We start from the raw sequence: 16,525 nt of genomic DNA, 5'->3' as shown, positions 1-16,525 counted from the left end.
GGCCCGAGCAGCTGAGGGGGCCAGGCTGCTTCCATGCCCAGCTGAGCTGGCTGCAGGAAAGCAGCATGACTGAGAGCTCTTGCTGGAGCTGCTTTCGTGAGCATCGAGGACCAATCTACTCTACAATTAGCCCAAAATTCCCAAAGAGCTGGGGTTGCTCTAATGGATGAAGCCTTGCTTTTTAGCCGAAGAAGTTTGGTCTTAGAGGACTGTAGAACTGCTCAGTGGAGCAAAGGCAGTGTCTGCACTGACTGATGTCCATTGGGGTGTGGAATAGACAGGGATGTCCTTAGAGAGCCCTGGTGGGGCCCAGGGCAAACCAGCCAGTGCGGGGCCCCCTTCCAGTTAATTCTAATGGGGCTTAAAAGAGTGGGGCCCAGAGCGGTCACCCTGCTTGCCATGCCCTAAGGACAGCCCTAGGAACAGAGAGCCATGTAGGCTCGGCAAGCAACAGACCCCCATCTCCAGGACCCATGGTGGAAGCTTGGTTCTTCAAGACCTGGTTGAACTTGGCCACTGCCAAGGTGCCAGTTTCTAACCTCTACCTTTCCATCTATCCTGCCAAGGTGCCCAGCAGAGTGCCACCGTGCCCATCCCTGTGCCTGGCTCCACCTCAGACCTGCTCCCGCACTTCCTGCTGGAACCAGAGGATGTTTACATTGTCAAGAACAAGCCAGTGACGCTGGCCTGCAAGGCCACACCTGCCACCCAGATCTACTTCAAGTGCAATGGCGAGTGGGTGCACCAGGGTGACCACATCATCCAGCGCAGCATGGACAAAGGCACCGGTGAGTGTTGGAAAGGGGCGTCCAAGAGAAATAGGGGAATCTGGGCCTGTAGAGCTGGCTGACCGCCAGTCAGCTGCCACGCTGGAGTCAAAAGGTTCTCATCGGATGTATCTATAGATTGCTTTTGTGCTAGTTGACCTGTCATACATTGTCTCTCCCAAATCCTGGGAACTGTACTTTGGTGAAGGTGTTATTCTCTAGGCCTACTCACAGAGTTGCCTTTCCCAGGGGAGAGGGGACGAGTGTTAAACCATCCCAGCTTGAACCAGTGAGGGCTGAGATCCCATTCGTTATCATTGGGCAAGGCCAAGAAAAATGGGACAGCAAGGTTTCCAAAAGAACTGTGTTGGTGTGTGCCTGCCCCCTTGGCTGCCTTCTGTGGCATCCGGTGAACAAAGAAGTTCCATGCCAGGGTTGCAGCAGGTGGACGGACATTGTGCTTCAGGGTCTGGGAAACAGCCCTCTCTGGGATCAGGATGTGTTGCTGTTCTATATTCCGGGGGTTCTCAAATTTGGGTCCCCAGTTGAACTACAACTCCCTTCATCCCCAGCCACAGTGGCCCCAAACCAACAACATCTAGGGACCCAAGTCTATAGGAGACTCTGACTATAATTTGTTTGTGCTTAAAAAAATAAAATCAAAATTCTACCTCGTGGCCACACATACCCCCCCCCCCCACAAATCTGCATAAAGAATAGCTAGGTTCTACAACTTGTACAGATTATACAAAGTGTCTTTGAGAGCCAGCGTGGTGTGGTGGTTAGAGTGCTGGACTAGGACTGGGAAGACCCGAGTTCAAATCCCCATTCAGCCATGAAACTAGCTGGGTGACTCTGGGCCAGTCACTCTTCCTCAGCCTAACCTACTTCACAGGGTTGTTGTGAAGAGAAACCTAAGTATGTAGTACACCGCTCTGGGCTCCTTGGAGGAAGAGCGGGATGTAAAATAAATAAATAAAAAATATAGTTTATTCTGCTGTTTTTACTATTTTGCATAATATATTCTGATTCTATATTCTGATTCTAGTCGCTCAGTGGGGAGAGCCATCAAAACTCCTCACCATGCTCACTGGAAATCTTTTAAAGTAGTGCTTCTGGAGCTTTCCCACACAGGACTTCCAGCTCTCAGAGTATCTGATGGGGGAAGCCACTTTGAATGAAACTCTCTACTCAGTTTTCCCTCTAAAAGGTATTCCCAGAGGTTGTTGACTACAACTCCCATAATTCCCAAGCAAAAGCCATTGCAGCTGGGGATTCTGGGAGTTGTAGTCAACAACAAGAGGGAACACTGTCTCTACTGTGAGTTTTCTTTTGTGTAGGTTCACACACAGCTCACTTCCGCGTTTTGCTTGTGGCCAATGGCTTCCTAGAGGAGGGGACGCCACATCTCCCTTTCCCCCAAGGGTTTAATAATTAAAGCACCCTCTGTGATCTGGCTCTGTTGAAGTCCACACACAGAGAGAGCTTAATTAGTCGTGGATCAGACTGCCCGTTAGCCATCAGCCTTGGCTTTCTATCCCCTCCCCCCCCCCACCCTAAACACACACACACAGACAGCATGTGTCAGCCTTCCTGCAGCATGGCCTCTGCTTTTGCAGCCCCCATCCCAGCTTGGATTGCATACTCATTTTCTGCAAGGAAATGCTCATTTTCTGCAAAAGACTGGAAACACTCTCTCCTCCCCCAGATTTCCCCCCCCCCAAAAAAACGTTCAAAGAGCAAAAAGCCTGAAAACTTGTTTTTCTACTCTCTGCCCCCGAGTGGAAGGCAAGGCAGCTGGGCAGCTTTGTTTTTGCCTCCCATAGGCGTGACTTGCTTATAATGTAAATGTGAAGACTGATGTCAGCACCATGCTGCGGATTCTCCAGGAAACTTCAGTAAAATACAGGATTTTTAAAAACCTGGACATAAATCAGGATGAGGTGAAATTCAGAAGGAAAAACCCGATTTGTGTGTGGGGTGCTTCCAAAAATCTTGAATGGACTTTAGGGCAAATCGGGCTGATGTGTGAACATACTCACTCCCTTCTGGCAGGGATTTGAAGTAACAGCCCTGTGTGGGAAAGCACCCTGGCTTCTGAAATTTCACTAGGGTTTGTTTGCATGTTTGAGTGTACCATAAAGGATAAAATCCTGTTTTGTTTTTTGTTTTGTTTTTAAAAAGGCTGAGTCTCTCAGGAAATTGAACTCTGCACCCAATACCACAGTCTCCCCAAATTCACAGAATTGTGGCACACACACAACCCTGCCTAGAACTCCCTCACCTAGTGATCTCTTCCCTCTCTCCCTCCTTTGCCCCCTGGTGTGTTGGCAGGCCTGCCCCTCATGGAGGTACGGATCGACATCTCACGGCAGCAGGTGGAGAAGATCTTTGGCCTGGAGGAGTACTGGTGCCAGTGTGTGGCCTGGAGCTCTTCTGGCACCACCAAGAGCCAGAAGGCCTATGTGCGCATTGCTTGTGAGTGACGCCCTGCTGACTGTCCCATCTGCCCAGGGGTCCATCTGGGCTCCCAGGTTATCCATCCCCTCTCTCCTCAAACCTCGTCTAATCTACCTCCCCTCCTGCCCGTGCCGGGGCCCCATGGCTCTCAGTTACAGATAGCTTGGCCTGAAACCCAGGGCCCATAATAGGCCTGTGTGTGGCATTAGTGCAGGCAGAGAGAAGACAAATCCATAGAGGAGTGGCCTGGCCGGGGGTATCTGTAATCAGAAAGCTACTCTGCGCCTCTCTTCTTTCTAGATCTGCGGAAGAACTTTGAGCAGGAGCCAGTGGCCAAGGAGGTCTCTATTGAGCAGGGCCTTGTGCTGCCCTGCCGCCCTCCGGAAGGGATCCCACCAGCTGAAGTGAGTATGACCCGGCCCTGTGTGGTGGTTTCTGGGAGTAGTCCCTAATGTCCACCCATTGCAAAGAACTGGCTGGAGAGCCCCCCCCCCGCCAGCTTGAGCCCATGTCTCACCCTGCCTGACTTTGCCATCCTGCAATGCTTGCCTCTGCTCTAGGTTGAGTCGATGGTCCTCTGCCCGCCCCCTGCCCCCAGACTCTCCGCTGCTTGATTGACTCCAGCTCCTGTCCCTCTCTGCAGAGCTCATTAGCTCACATTGGGCTACCCTGGTGCTGACAGGCCTGTCAATCTCTGTCCCTCACCAGATCAGGGCCAGAGTGTGTCTCCCAATGGAGACCCAGTGCAGCAGCAGCAGTGCCCTTAACAGGCTTCTGACCCACTCCCGCCCCCCTGCCCCGTGGGGCTTGTGTCTCCTCAAGGTCGAGTGGCTGCGCAATGAAGAGCTCCTGGACCCCACGCTGGACCCGAACTTCTACATCACCCTGGAGCACAGCCTGGTGGTGAAGCAGGCCCGCCTGGCTGACACCGGCAACTACACCTGTGTGGCCAAGAACATTGTGGCCCGGCGACGCAGCTCTTCTGCCGCAGTCACCGTCTACGGTAAGGCCCCTGTGAGGGAGCGAAGTGAGCGGCCCTGCGGGAATTGGGGCCAGTGGGGAGTCTGGTTAGCCTGGCACCCTGCCCTGCCCCGTGAAGCCCCTGTTCAGCCATAGCTCATGGGGGTAGGAGGGCTGCAGTGGGAACTCTGCTCGCAAGAGAGATTCCGCCTTGGAGGGGATTTGAGTCTGGTTTACATGCATGGATGGGGGGGGTGCAGGTAGGGGGTGGGGAGCTGGGCCCCAATGTGCCTAGGGAGCAAGTGACGCTTCTGCAGAATCCCCCAGGGGGAAGCTGCATGACCCTCCCCGCTCCTCCAAGTGTCTGCCCCTCTGCTTGTGACTCCTCTTGCATACCCCCCATGTTTTCCTGTGTATTCCCCCCCAAACCATACACATACACACACACACAAGGCCACAACGGAAGTGTTCCTTTCGTGAGCGATGCTACCCCAGGCCCCCGAAGGGCTCGGCGGCTCCTTCTCCCGGCTCAGAAAGCGCTGTGTTCCCGGCCGGGGTGGCCGCTCCCTTCAGCCACCGGCCCTCCACGGGAGCTGTAGCTGATGCTGTCCCTTCCCCCCAGTGAATGGCGGCTGGTCGACGTGGACGGACTGGTCAGCCTGCAGCACCAGCTGTGGACGGGGCTGGCAGAAGCGGAGCCGGAGCTGCACCAACCCAACGCCACTCAACGGCGGGGCCTTCTGTGAGGGCCAGAATGTGCAGAAAAGTTCCTGCGCCACCCTGTGCCCAGGTACTGCCCTGCCACTGCTGTGCACCTGCCTGCTCCGGTGGCCTGCTCTGGGCTGGGCTCCCACCCTAAGCGCTCGGCGGCACAGTCCCCCCCCCCCACTCCCGCCAGCAAGAGCTGAGAGGTGCTTAGGAAGCCAGCCTTGTGTGAGCAGCACACCTGGGCTCGTGCCCTCCCCTCCCCTCCCCTCCCCGCTCCTAGCCCTCTTTTCTGGTCTGGCCTTGGGCTCACCATGCACACAGCTCTGCCTGTGCCCTACACTGCAAGCCCCTCCAGTGTGCCAGCCCTTGCCTTGCTCTCAAGACATCCCACTGATTTCCCAGTGAATCTGGAGAGAACGAAGACCCACGTGCCTGAGAGTTCTTCTTCTGTGTCTCCAGCTCTGTTTGCACCAACAGCCCCAAGGGCAGCTGGCCTGTGCCTTGCCCACCCCTCTCCCTTGCTCTACCTGCCTTTCCCAACCCATCCATCTGTCTGTGTTTGTCCTCTCCCATCTTGAAGCCCTTGTCTCTCTGAATGTGGGAAGGACCCTCCATCCCTCTTAGGGTGGCTTCTGTGCCAAGCAGTGGGCCAGCCATCAGCCTCTGTCCCCTTCCAGAGCTCTAGAGGATCTCCCTGGCCCTTGAGGTTGCTATGAGCGTTTGGGTAGAGAGAGCCTTGCTTGGGGACTGTGGGGTGGGGGGAGAGAAGCCATGCTGAGGATAAGAATAGGTTGGAGTTAGCATTTTAGTTACTAAGCCTCTGTGCGGCCTCCTCCTGTCTGGCAGTACCTGGTGGCTGGTCAGCCTGGAGCATGTGGTCTGTGTGCGGCGTTGACTGTACACACTGGCGTAGCCGCGAGTGCTCGGATCCAGCGCCCCGGAATGGCGGGGACGAGTGTCAGGGGCCTGAACTGGAGACCCACAACTGCACCAGTGAGCTGTGTACGCATGGTGAGTTCCTGCCATTCCTACCACTTGCGGGGGAAGAGGGTGCTGTGGTTGGAGATGGAGGGGCGCTGGAAGTGGGGCAGGTCATGCATTCTGCAAGGCCTCTCTTGGCTGGAGAGGTGCCTCCTGTGGAGTTCCGTTCTGACCTTCCAGGCTGACGGAGATGGAAGCGCAGAGAGGCCTGTCAACTCTGGTTTGCTTACCCGTCCGCACAAGAACTAGCAGCTGTCTGCCCCGCACAGATGGAATCTCTGCTGCCTACTTTAGCATTGCCGGGCAGCCACAGGCAGCAAAGCGGGGACCCACCTTGGCAGTGACTCCCCCTTCTAGGCCCTGTCGCCCGGGTGTCCCTCCAGATGCCAGAGTTCTCTCCCAAGCGATGCGCTCTCTGCACCCAAAGATAATGACTGGTGCGCCGAGGCCGAGCAAGCAGCCTGTTGCCCTCCAGGCAGGGAAGCTCTGTGCTGGCATGACAGGGTGGGAGAGTGAGTGACAGGTCCCATCCTGGCTCATTAACTAGCCTGGCTTGTTAGGCCTCCGAGGGGTTTTCTCTTCCTTTTACATCAAATTAACCATTCTCACAGCTGAAATGAAGCAATGTCCCCCTGCCTCCCCAGAGGTACTCAGCCTGACAGTCTGGGCCAGCTGGCAGCAAGAGTGGGGGCAGGACGGGGATTCAGAGGGACAGCAGGCCAAAGTGCTGGTGCACAGAAAACACACACATGCTCTTTCTGCCTCCCTCACAGGCGGCCCCCTCCCTGCACATATGTTGTGCCTCAGAAACTAGGTTACTGGGTGCGTGTCTGCTTGCTCCTGTTAGCATACCGATGTGCTCTCTCTCTCACACACACACACAGGCCGACATGCCTGCTCCCCCACCCCACCCCACCCCACCCCTCGCCCTCCAACCTGCTGCCTGTCAGTCTGTGGATGCCCAGTGCAAAAAACAGCATACACTCGCACCGTCTCCTCTGCAAGGGGTTTCTGGGTCAGGGAATTTTAAACACTTCTGCTGCCCCCGCCTCGACCTTCATGGGCACAAACAAGATGGTGGATGGGGAAGGGGATATTGGTTCCTTCTTAAAGACAGCCTGTCATTATTCAGAAATTATGAGAGGGGAGCCGAAAGGTTCTTTCAAACCCCAGCTACCCTTCTGCAGCCTTCCTCTTACCCATAATAATCTTTATAACAGTTGGGGTCCCATTTATGGAATGCAGGGGCCCTCCTCCCATGTTTCAGATTGTCCCTGAGGACAACATATATTTTGGCTAAACTCACTGGTTGTACATGCTTTGCTGCTGTTCTTAACAAACAGTAAATTAGCTTATGTACTAGGCTTGCATGCCAAAGGCACAAATCCTTTTGCTGAAGAAGAAAAGACCTGTGTGGATGACTGCTATAATGATAGAAAGCAACAATACATGCTGTTATGCAGTTTGATCGTGATTTTATCTAAGAAGCAAGCCTTCAGACCTTGCTGAAAAGTCTGCCCCCCTTTCCCACTGAAATCTGAAGTGGTACCTGTGGTTCCCAGGCAGATCTCTCTTGCTTCTCGTTCCTTTCTGTTCAATCGACTCTCCACCCAATTGAAGACCAAGATGGGGAATTAAGGGAGATTACCATGTCCAAGGCTCTGTTCAGAAAGGAGGGGGATGGGCCCATTATTTTGCCTTTGAACAATGGGGAAAGGACATGTCCTTGATGAGCTTCCTCCTGAGAGCACCAATGGTCTATGATTCAAAATGGCTCTAGGTGTTTGGGAGCCCTTGGGTGACCAAGTATCACTGTCCCTTCCTCCTTTCACCACATTACTTCCCTCTTTGGGTTCCTCTCATTTTAAATAAAACAAGCCTTGTCCAATATGAGCCTCACAATTTCTGAGAATGTGGAAACGTCTAGATATGTCTTTTTAAAAAGAGCCTTATCCTGCCTCTGGGCCTAAATCACTACTCCCTCTTCCCGACAAGTCCCATTCACTCTCAGACACCCACCGATGTTGCCATCATGCAGACAAGTGGGGGGCTTCCTCTCCAGAGCGTCTTCCCCCTTATCCAGAAACAAGGCTTACAGCTCTCCATTCTCCTGCTTCCCTTTGTAGGAACTGGTGGCTCTGAGGATGTGGCTCTGTATGTAGGCCTGATTGCTGTGGCTGTCTGCCTGGTACTGCTGCTCCTGGTGGTCACACTGGTGTACTGCCGCAAGAAGGAAGGACTGGATTCTGATGTGGCTGACTCTTCTATCCTCACTGCTGGCTTCCAGCCGGTCAGCATCAAGCCAACCAAAGCAGGTGAGTCTTGCCTGAGTGTGGCGGCACCAGGGGAAATACTTGAGATCTCTGCAGTGGGTGTGCATCACAGGTGGCTATGGGAACCACTGGGCAAGCAGTCTTCTTGGAGCCCCATTTAGTTTTGTATGGGGTTTCCAGGTCTCAACCTGGAAATGATGTTGGTCTCTTTGGATGGATCGTGGCACAAAGAGAGGGTGCAGGTACTGCGCCTCCCATCCTCCTGGAAAGGAGAGTTGCCAGAGTGGGGCCTGCCACTTTAAAAGTTTCATAGCTCGTGCACCTTCTGTCCTGTTGCTTCTCGGGTCACTTTATCCACCTTCCTCTCCTATTTGCTGTAGCAGTCAGAAGAGGAAAGTGGGCAAGGCCCCAACAGGGCAACAAGGCAGGAGGTGCAAGAATCATGGAACTTTTAAAGCAGCAGGGACCCTCTGGGGTGTGACTTAGTCTTATGGCAACTGCTTTCCTCACCCTTGCTGACTTGGGGCCACAACTCTATGTCACTTGGGCTGCAGGTAGTGATGGGCTCCACTTCCACAATGGAACACCTGCTTATTAGACTTCCTCCCAATAAATGTGTCTTTTAGCTCCATGGCAGGCGGGGTCATGGTCTGTCAGGTATTTATGGGAGCTGCCTTTTAAAAAAATCAACATCAAGGTAGCTTTAACATACCACAGAACTTAAAAGCACAATGAAAATCCAGCAACAGCGACAATATTAAGGCAGTCATTCAGAGAGTTTAAATGGAAAGTCTGTCTAATTTAACAAAAGCGATGTGAAGCCAGGCTATAGGCATTAAGTGCTTCTTCTTCAGGTGTGATCTCCTACTGGTGGTTAGCTATTATTAAGGCTATTCTGACTTTGGATGCCACAGCTCTAAAATGTTGTCAGGATGTGCATCCAAACCACTCCTGCAGATTTTTCAGCCAGGATGTTCTTCATCTTCCTTTAATCTTTCCCTGAATGATTAACTGCAATAAGGGGTATTCCCCCCCTCTAATAACATGGCCAAGATATTCAGAGATTTTCTTCTCTTAATTATGTTAATTATCTCTTTCTCTTTTGCCATTCTTCTCAAAACTTCCTTGTTGGTAATTCTGTCTACCCATGATATTCTTAATATATGTCGATATATCCAGAGCTCGAAAGTTTGTTCATATTCTGTTTTTAAAATATCCAAGCTTCCATTCCATAAAGCAAGACTGAATAGATCATACGGTGTTACACCTCACTGTATGAATTTTCAGTTCTTTACTGAAATCCTTATTAAAGAGCAGATGCTTCATTTTTACAAAAGCCGCTCTTGCCATTTCAATCCTGGTGTTTATTTCTTGTGTACTGTCATTGTGTTCATTTAACCATATTCCCAAGTAGTTATAATGTGAAACTCTTTCAATTTGGGTGTTGTTGATTGTTAGGTTCGCTGCAGTGGGAGGTCCTTTGCTGATGACCATGTACTTAGTTTTCCTCAAATTCATTCTCAACCCATATTCTACACTGACTTGGTTCATGCATTCCAAGAGATTTTGCAGATTGGTTTTGTTGTCTGCTAGCACGACAGTATTGTCTGAGTAACGAATATTATTTACTGCTTTGCCATAATACCACCTTGTTGTTCAGAAAGTGCTTTGGTAAATATTGCTTCAGAATAGATGTTTAATAATGCAGGTGAAAGAACACATCCCTGTTTCACTCCTCTTTGAATGTCGATCTCTTCTGTCATTTCTCCATCAACGCGGACTACAGACTTTTGATGCCACTATAGGTTTCCTATTATACGAATGTCCATGTCATCAGTGTTTTTGCTCTTCAATATTTCCATGAGTCATTTGTAGCACACTTTATCAAAGGCCTTTTCATAATCTATGAAATATATATAGATGTCTATCTTCATATCAAGGCATCTTTGTATGAGAATGTTCATTCCAAATAATGCCTCTCTTGTTCCCATTCCATTTCTGAACCCAGACTGGGTCTCACTTATATCCATCTCCAGCTTCTTGTAAATTCTGCTGTGCTATTAAGCGCTAGAATGCTTTTTATCATGGCCCATCATATGTGCCTCCTCTCATGCTTAGATCAACATCAGAAGTCCTGTTCAGGGTCTCTCTGCCGTCAGAAGTTCGCTGAGTGGGTCAGAGAGGCATAGCCTTTGTTGTTGTGGCACCTGGGTTAGGGAATGTCCTCCCTAGGCAAGCCCATCTGGCTTCCTTAATGTTCTGCTTTTGCCATATGGTGAAAACCTGTTTTTTTAGGAAAGCGTTTTGGGATCTGGTAAATTGACTTGTGGGCCTTATCACTCTTGTATTCTGCTAGTTGGATTGTTTTATGGTCTATGGGAGGAGAGCTGGTCTTTTGGTAGCAAGCATGAATTGTCCCCTTTGCTAAGCAGGGTCTGCCCTAGTTTGCATTTGAATGGGAGACTACATGTGAGCACTGTAAGGTATTACCCTTTGTGGATGGGACTGCTCTGGGAAGAGCACCTAAATGCTTGCATGCAGAAAGTCACACGTTCCCTCCCTGGCATCTCCAGATAGGGCTGAGAAAGACTCCTGCCTGTAATGTTGGAGAAACCTCTGCCAGTCTGTGTAGACAATACTGAGCTAGATAGACTAGTGTGGTCTGACTCGGTAGAAAGCAGATTCCTATGTTCCTATGTTTTAGGTCTTACTATTGTTCAGATCTTACTACTTGGAATTGGATTTGTTGTTTTTTAGTATTGTAATTGGTTTTGATTTGATTTTTCATGTTTTGGTAGCTGCTGTGGTTTTGTTTGAAAAGAAAGGCCAGCTAAAATTATGTAAATAGATATTTCTTTAAAATGTGGAAAGGCTCTATAGATGGCTTTGTACAAGACAGCCAAGTCTACAGATTCAGTCATCACTCCAAACGTCTGTTCATCATAGCTAGATACTCAGATGCCAGAGATTCTCACCATACATTTTGACACCATTAAATATTGCACTAATGGTGGATGCTACTTCAGAAAGTAGAAAGAAACCATTTGTATATTCTGTGAGAACCTGCTAAAAGACCCAAGAACAGCCCATTCCCATTGCTTCCTGCTGTCCTGCACTGGAACCACTACAGGACACCAGCCAAGAAGGGCAACCCAGATGGGGACCTGGTCTAGTATAAGGTTTCCTAATTGCACCACTTCACATACACTTCAATTTTTATTTAGGTCTTTCTGAACTAGTTCAAGGGAGCAGATTTCCTATTAAACAAGCAACATTAGTTCTGGGGGAGAGGAGCCTTGATGGAACAGGAGAAGCAAGACCTGCTGGCACATTTCTGCACAATGGCCGTCAGGACCCCCACTGAGTGACAGTGAAGAACAGGGGGAGTCAATCCTATAATGAAGGGTACATCAGGAAAACCAAGTGTCCCCCTGGGTGCTCACTTGCATGAAGTCATTTTCTGTTGAGATGTCAGCTGTGGAAGAACGCACCACACACCACAGCGGCTCCATTTCTGACCTTTTGGACCAATTCACAAGGCCCTCTCTGCACACCTAGGTGTTGGCTGATTTTTATTTGGCCGCTTCATCAGCCACTTAGCTGCCTCCCTCCATTCATGCCACCTATGAACTTTTCAAGTCACTCCTGGGCACACTGACTGGTGAACTGAGCCCTTAAAGCAGCCCCTGTGCCATGCCACTAGCATTTGAGTTGCACAGAGAGGTTGTGTGAGTTAGCTCCGAATCCTTGCTTTTAAAGGGAGGTTGTCCTACCGCACCCTTAAGAAGCCATCTCAGGGAAATAAAATGCATAACATTATTAATACAAAAAGTAATGGTTTGAGCACAGATCTTTGTTTCTTGGGTCATTGCAGCAGTCTGTTTCCCCTGCTGGTTTAACGTATTTTATGCAATGCTCTCTGATGAGATAATGTTTTGTGATTAGGCTGCTACCTACCTGAGGTGACTCAAAATATCTGCATTTGCATCTATAAAATAATCTAGCTCTGTCTGTAGAGCGAAGAATGAACTTCCTTTTTCGTTCAGACTGGCAGAGAGTTTTGCATAGCTTGAAACAGCATGTGAATTTTTTTTTACTAGCACAATTGGTCCCGTTATTGATAACTTCTCTCCCCCTACACAGATAATTCCCACTTACTCACCATCCAGCCTGATCTGAGCACCACTACCATGACCTACCAGGGCTCGCTGTGCCCACGCCAGGATGGACCCAGCAAGTTCCAGATTGGCAATGGGCACCTGCTAAGCCCCCTGGGCAGTGGACGCCACACCCTCCATCACAGTTCCCCCAGCACGGATCCGATGGACTTTGTCTCACGGTTCTCCACCCAGAGTTTCTTCCGCTCCTTACCCAGAAGTGGTGCCAACATGGCGTATGGAACCTTCAACTTCCTGGGTGGACGACTAATGATACCAAACACAGGTGAGGTTGGGAGGCAAGAGAGCAACACGGTTGGGGTTTGGGAGGGTGGTCTACTTAGAGCCACTTGAAGATGCCTTGTGAGGCTCTCGGTATCCTTTGGGACTAGCACCCCTGCCCAAACATCTAAGAGAAATATGCTCTTTCTGGGCGCTTTCCAGATTACACCCTACACTAGGGTCATGGAGGATCTCGGAAGTGTGCTTCCACACTTCCCTATGCTGACAGCAGGGTGCCGTTCACATTTCCGATGCCTTGTTTCGAATTTAATCGCTGTGATATATCCAGCGTAAAAAAGTTGCTGTTTTTTCGGGTTGCTCATTTTCATGAGACTGCTCCCCCGGCTGTTTACGTTTCGAATGTGATTTGCTTGAACAGAAGCATTTTGCTGCTGTTTAGCAGCTAACCTGGAAAACACCCTGGTCTGTAATGGAACTGCAAGAAGGGGTAAGGATAATTTTGTGCAAAATGTAGCATCATAGAATGTTAAGACTTGGAAGTGAACTTGGAGGTCTTCTAGTCCAACTTCTAATGCTTAAGACATTCCACCCTAGAAAAGTCCCTACTTCCCAGATAGAAGGTAGATATCACCTACCTTTCCCTGCCTGTCAGTGCTCTCTAATGGCAAATGTCTGTTTTCTTACCTTGTTTGACTAAACTGTCCTGTACTAATGCCTGTTTTCCTTGTAATAGGGATTCCCAGATATTGTTGACTACAACTCCCAGCATTCCCAGCTGCCGTTGGCTGGGGATTATGGGAGTTGTAGTCAACATCTGGGAATCCCTGTTACAGGGAACCCTGGCTAATGCCCTTTCTTCAGTGGTCAGCATTTCTGAGAGATCGTGGAGTGTTTGTTTCAAGCCAGTGACTACAAGTCAGTTTGTCTCGAGGCAGTAGCCCACATGATGCACAAGGCAACGTGGTTGTTCCCTTGCTGTGCCCATAAAATCCAGCTCCAATGGTACTGTGCAAGAGTGCAATTGTGCAACTATTTGCACAAGGGAACCATTATGATGTAAGTTCTGCTATGCAAGCACAAGCACACGGTTTTAGGCAGTTGCACAACCGGCGGCTTTGTGCACCATGTTGCTTTGTGCGTCACGTGGGCCTGTGTGTGCAGCATCCCTCTAAGAAACAATGTTTCTCTTCTTTAGGTGTCAGCTTGCTTATCCCACCGGATGCCATCCCACGGGGGAAAATCTATGAAATCTACCTGACACTTCACAAGCAAGAGGATGTGAGGTACCTCTCCCATCCCTCCAAACCCCCAGCTATCTCACTGGGGGCCCAAGGGCCCTTCCCATACCAATAGGGCTCCAGTTCCAGTCAGCAAGATGGGCACACATCCCCTCTTCCTACCATGGCTCATTGTGAATCTCATGAACATTTGCTCTTTGGGTCCGAGGTCAGATGGGTCGTCTGTTTCCCTACAAACTGATAAACATCTCGACCCTGCTGCCCTGCACTCATGCTTTCTACACACACACAAATGTGCTTATATTTCCCCCTAATGCTTTGGATTGGGGTATGTGACAGATAAAGACCAGCATGCCACTCCTAGGAAGATTTCACTGTAGCAACGTGATTACACACTTAACACTTGGTCAAACATGTCTCTGTAATGCTGGCCTCTCTGGCCCTCTCTCGCTGGCATCCCTCTGCTTGGGATTGCTTCAGCAGCAAATGGCGAAGCGTGCTCTTACCATGGCTCACTGAGTGTCAAGAATCCCTTTGGTGCCGGCAGAGGACTGAGGTGGTGGATTTGATTAGGAAGGCTACAGGAGAGTGGATCTTTCCTTAAGCACTATGGAGAGCAGTCTTGCGAGCTAAACTGGTGGGGCTGTGAGCCAAGAAGGACCTTGCTAGACTGGCCAAACCAGTCTTGCAGGAGAATCAGACACGTGGCTAATAATCCTCTAAAAAGGACTTGCCGACTGGCCATGTCCAAAAGTGTTCCTGTTTTCTCTTGGAAGGGAGGGTGTTTAGTACCAGTTGTTTCTGTTGAATTCTCAGAAATCTTTCTGGACTTCCCACTTTACAGAAGTCGCCAATAATAACTGTCTGCCATGAACTAATGCATTTCCATTATTACCAGGGTTATTAGATCAACATCACACTCTAGTAGCGAGAAAACTTCAGCAAATTAATTCATTTCTAAATCCAGACAAATAGCTTTGCTTGGATATGTTGCTGGTCCATGCTGATCTCAGGCCCACCCTATTTCTCCATTCTGCTTCATCCCTGAGCTAGTGGCGATGCAGCTCCCAAAGCAGCTGACGACAATAGCCAGATCCAACCATGTATAGCTTTGTACGCCTCTTCTCTGCCCAACTTCCCTGTATCTCTCCTGTTGAGGCTGCCCCTGGCTGGCTGCCAGACTCTGCTGAGCCCCATTGTCAGCTGTGGCCCTCCAGGAGTGCTGCTCACCCGACCTGTCATCCTCGCCATGGACCACTGTGTGGAGCCAAACCCCGAGACCTGGAGTCTGCGCCTCAAGAAGCAGTCGTGTGAGGGCACGTGGGAGGTGAGTGCTCGGGGCCGAGGAACCACCAGGCAATTCAAGGTCTGTTCAGCTGTGCACACGCTCTGTGTTAAGCATGTGTATGTTTAGCAACAACTACCAACATCCTGCACTAAGTTAAATGCTGTAACCTGGGTAAATTATGCAGATCAAGCAAATTTCCATAGTTTTGCATCTTTTGTGCAGTGTCTTCTGTTTTCATTAGTTATTATGGGGAGGGACAACAAATGATGCATGGCAGAAATCTCATCCAACCATCCATCTGGCTTCTGTGATTTCATCAGATGTGGGCCACTCACTTCCAAGCCCCTCTTGGTACCCAAAAGAGCTAGACACTTGCTAAGAAAGAAAGAAACAAACAAACTCAAGATCCCCAGGAAAGCTGGAAATTTCTGCACCCAAGACAACACTCTGTGCTTTCACCTGCACTTCTGCAGCATCACGGAATGCGCAGAGCCCTGTTTAGGGACTAAATGGAATGGGGACTAAAGGACTCATGTGCTCCCCAACACGGGCACAGTTGGGCACTTGGGAGAAGAAGACGTAATGGGGGCCATGATGCATCTCTGTGGTGCCTTGGGTTAACTTGAATCTAGTGCAAACATTGCTGGATGTATCTAGAGAATCGCTGCCTTTCTCTCCTCTCCGGCCCTCTACTACAACCCTCCTCATACACAGAGCAAGCAATGCACTACCCTCATACTATCCATGCCAGTTCCTGCTCACTGCGGGCCAGTCTGCTGTTTTTGTTAGCAGTGTGCCAGTTCACACCTTCTGCCATATCAGTCAGCGTTAATCCCAGCCATCTCTCTGCTGGCCCTAGTAATCCACATTGGTTCCATGTCTCATCCACGGGGGTCCTCTGCCACCCTGCCCACTCTGCCTCCTCCTCCTCACTCTGGCAGGCTCTGTGCTCACCGTACCGGAAGTGCTGATTGGGCTGGTTTTTGTCCCCTTTCCATTCTCTCAGGATGTGCTGCACTTGGGGGAGCCGGCGCCCTCCGAACTCTACCACTGCCAGCTGGAACCCCAGACCTGCTACATCTTCACCGAGCAACTGGGCCGCTTTGCGTTGGTCGGGGAGTCCCTCAGCATGGCCGCCTCAAAGCGTCTCAAACTGGTCCTCTTTGCACCCACTACTTGCACAGGGCTGGAATATGATGTCCGTGTGTATTGCCTCAGTGACACCCGTGATGCACTCAAGGTATTACCTCCAAAGTGGCCCAGATAGTGTCTAATGTCCTGGAAATGCCAACACACTCTCTCTCTTTGTTCACACACATGCACACACGCACACACACACACATCCTTCTCCCACACACATTTTGCACCTACTGTGTACTATGCAGAGTGCTGTGCTTTTCCCTGTCTCAAATTACCCACCATTTGCTCATGATCACTGTCTCAGGAACCA

The 16,525-nt window shown here is 50.3% G+C and overlaps 1 protein-coding gene across 3 annotated transcripts in view; it reads left to right on the top strand.

The window, feature by feature from the left end:
* The window catches only part of UNC5A (unc-5 netrin receptor A), a 109,028-nt gene that overhangs the window by 87,602 nt on the left and 4,901 nt on the right, over positions 1-16,525 (top strand). For 2 of the 3 annotated variants that reach the window (XM_053292805.1, XM_053292807.1), the window contains 11 exons: positions 567-788; positions 3,102-3,245; positions 3,528-3,631; positions 4,050-4,230; positions 4,810-4,977; positions 5,742-5,906; positions 8,003-8,191; positions 12,293-12,592; positions 13,745-13,832; positions 14,946-15,114; positions 16,082-16,315. In XM_053292805.1, coding sequence (XP_053148780.1) covers positions 567-788; positions 3,102-3,245; positions 3,528-3,631; positions 4,050-4,230; positions 4,810-4,977; positions 5,742-5,906; positions 8,003-8,191; positions 12,293-12,592; positions 13,745-13,832; positions 14,946-15,114; positions 16,082-16,315 — 1,964 coding nt within the window. The remainder of the gene's footprint in view (positions 1-566; positions 789-3,101; positions 3,246-3,527; positions 3,632-4,049; positions 4,231-4,809; positions 4,978-5,741; positions 5,907-8,002; positions 8,192-12,292; positions 12,593-13,744; positions 13,833-14,945; positions 15,115-16,081; positions 16,316-16,525) is intronic. The other variant, XM_053292806.1, reaches the window with a different exon arrangement.

The sequence above is a fragment of the Hemicordylus capensis genome, chromosome 2 (assembly GCF_027244095.1).
Source record: "Hemicordylus capensis ecotype Gifberg chromosome 2, rHemCap1.1.pri, whole genome shotgun sequence".
Lineage (NCBI taxonomy): Eukaryota > Metazoa > Chordata > Lepidosauria > Squamata > Cordylidae > Hemicordylus > Hemicordylus capensis.
This window is presented reverse-complemented; position numbering and strand designations above follow the sequence as displayed.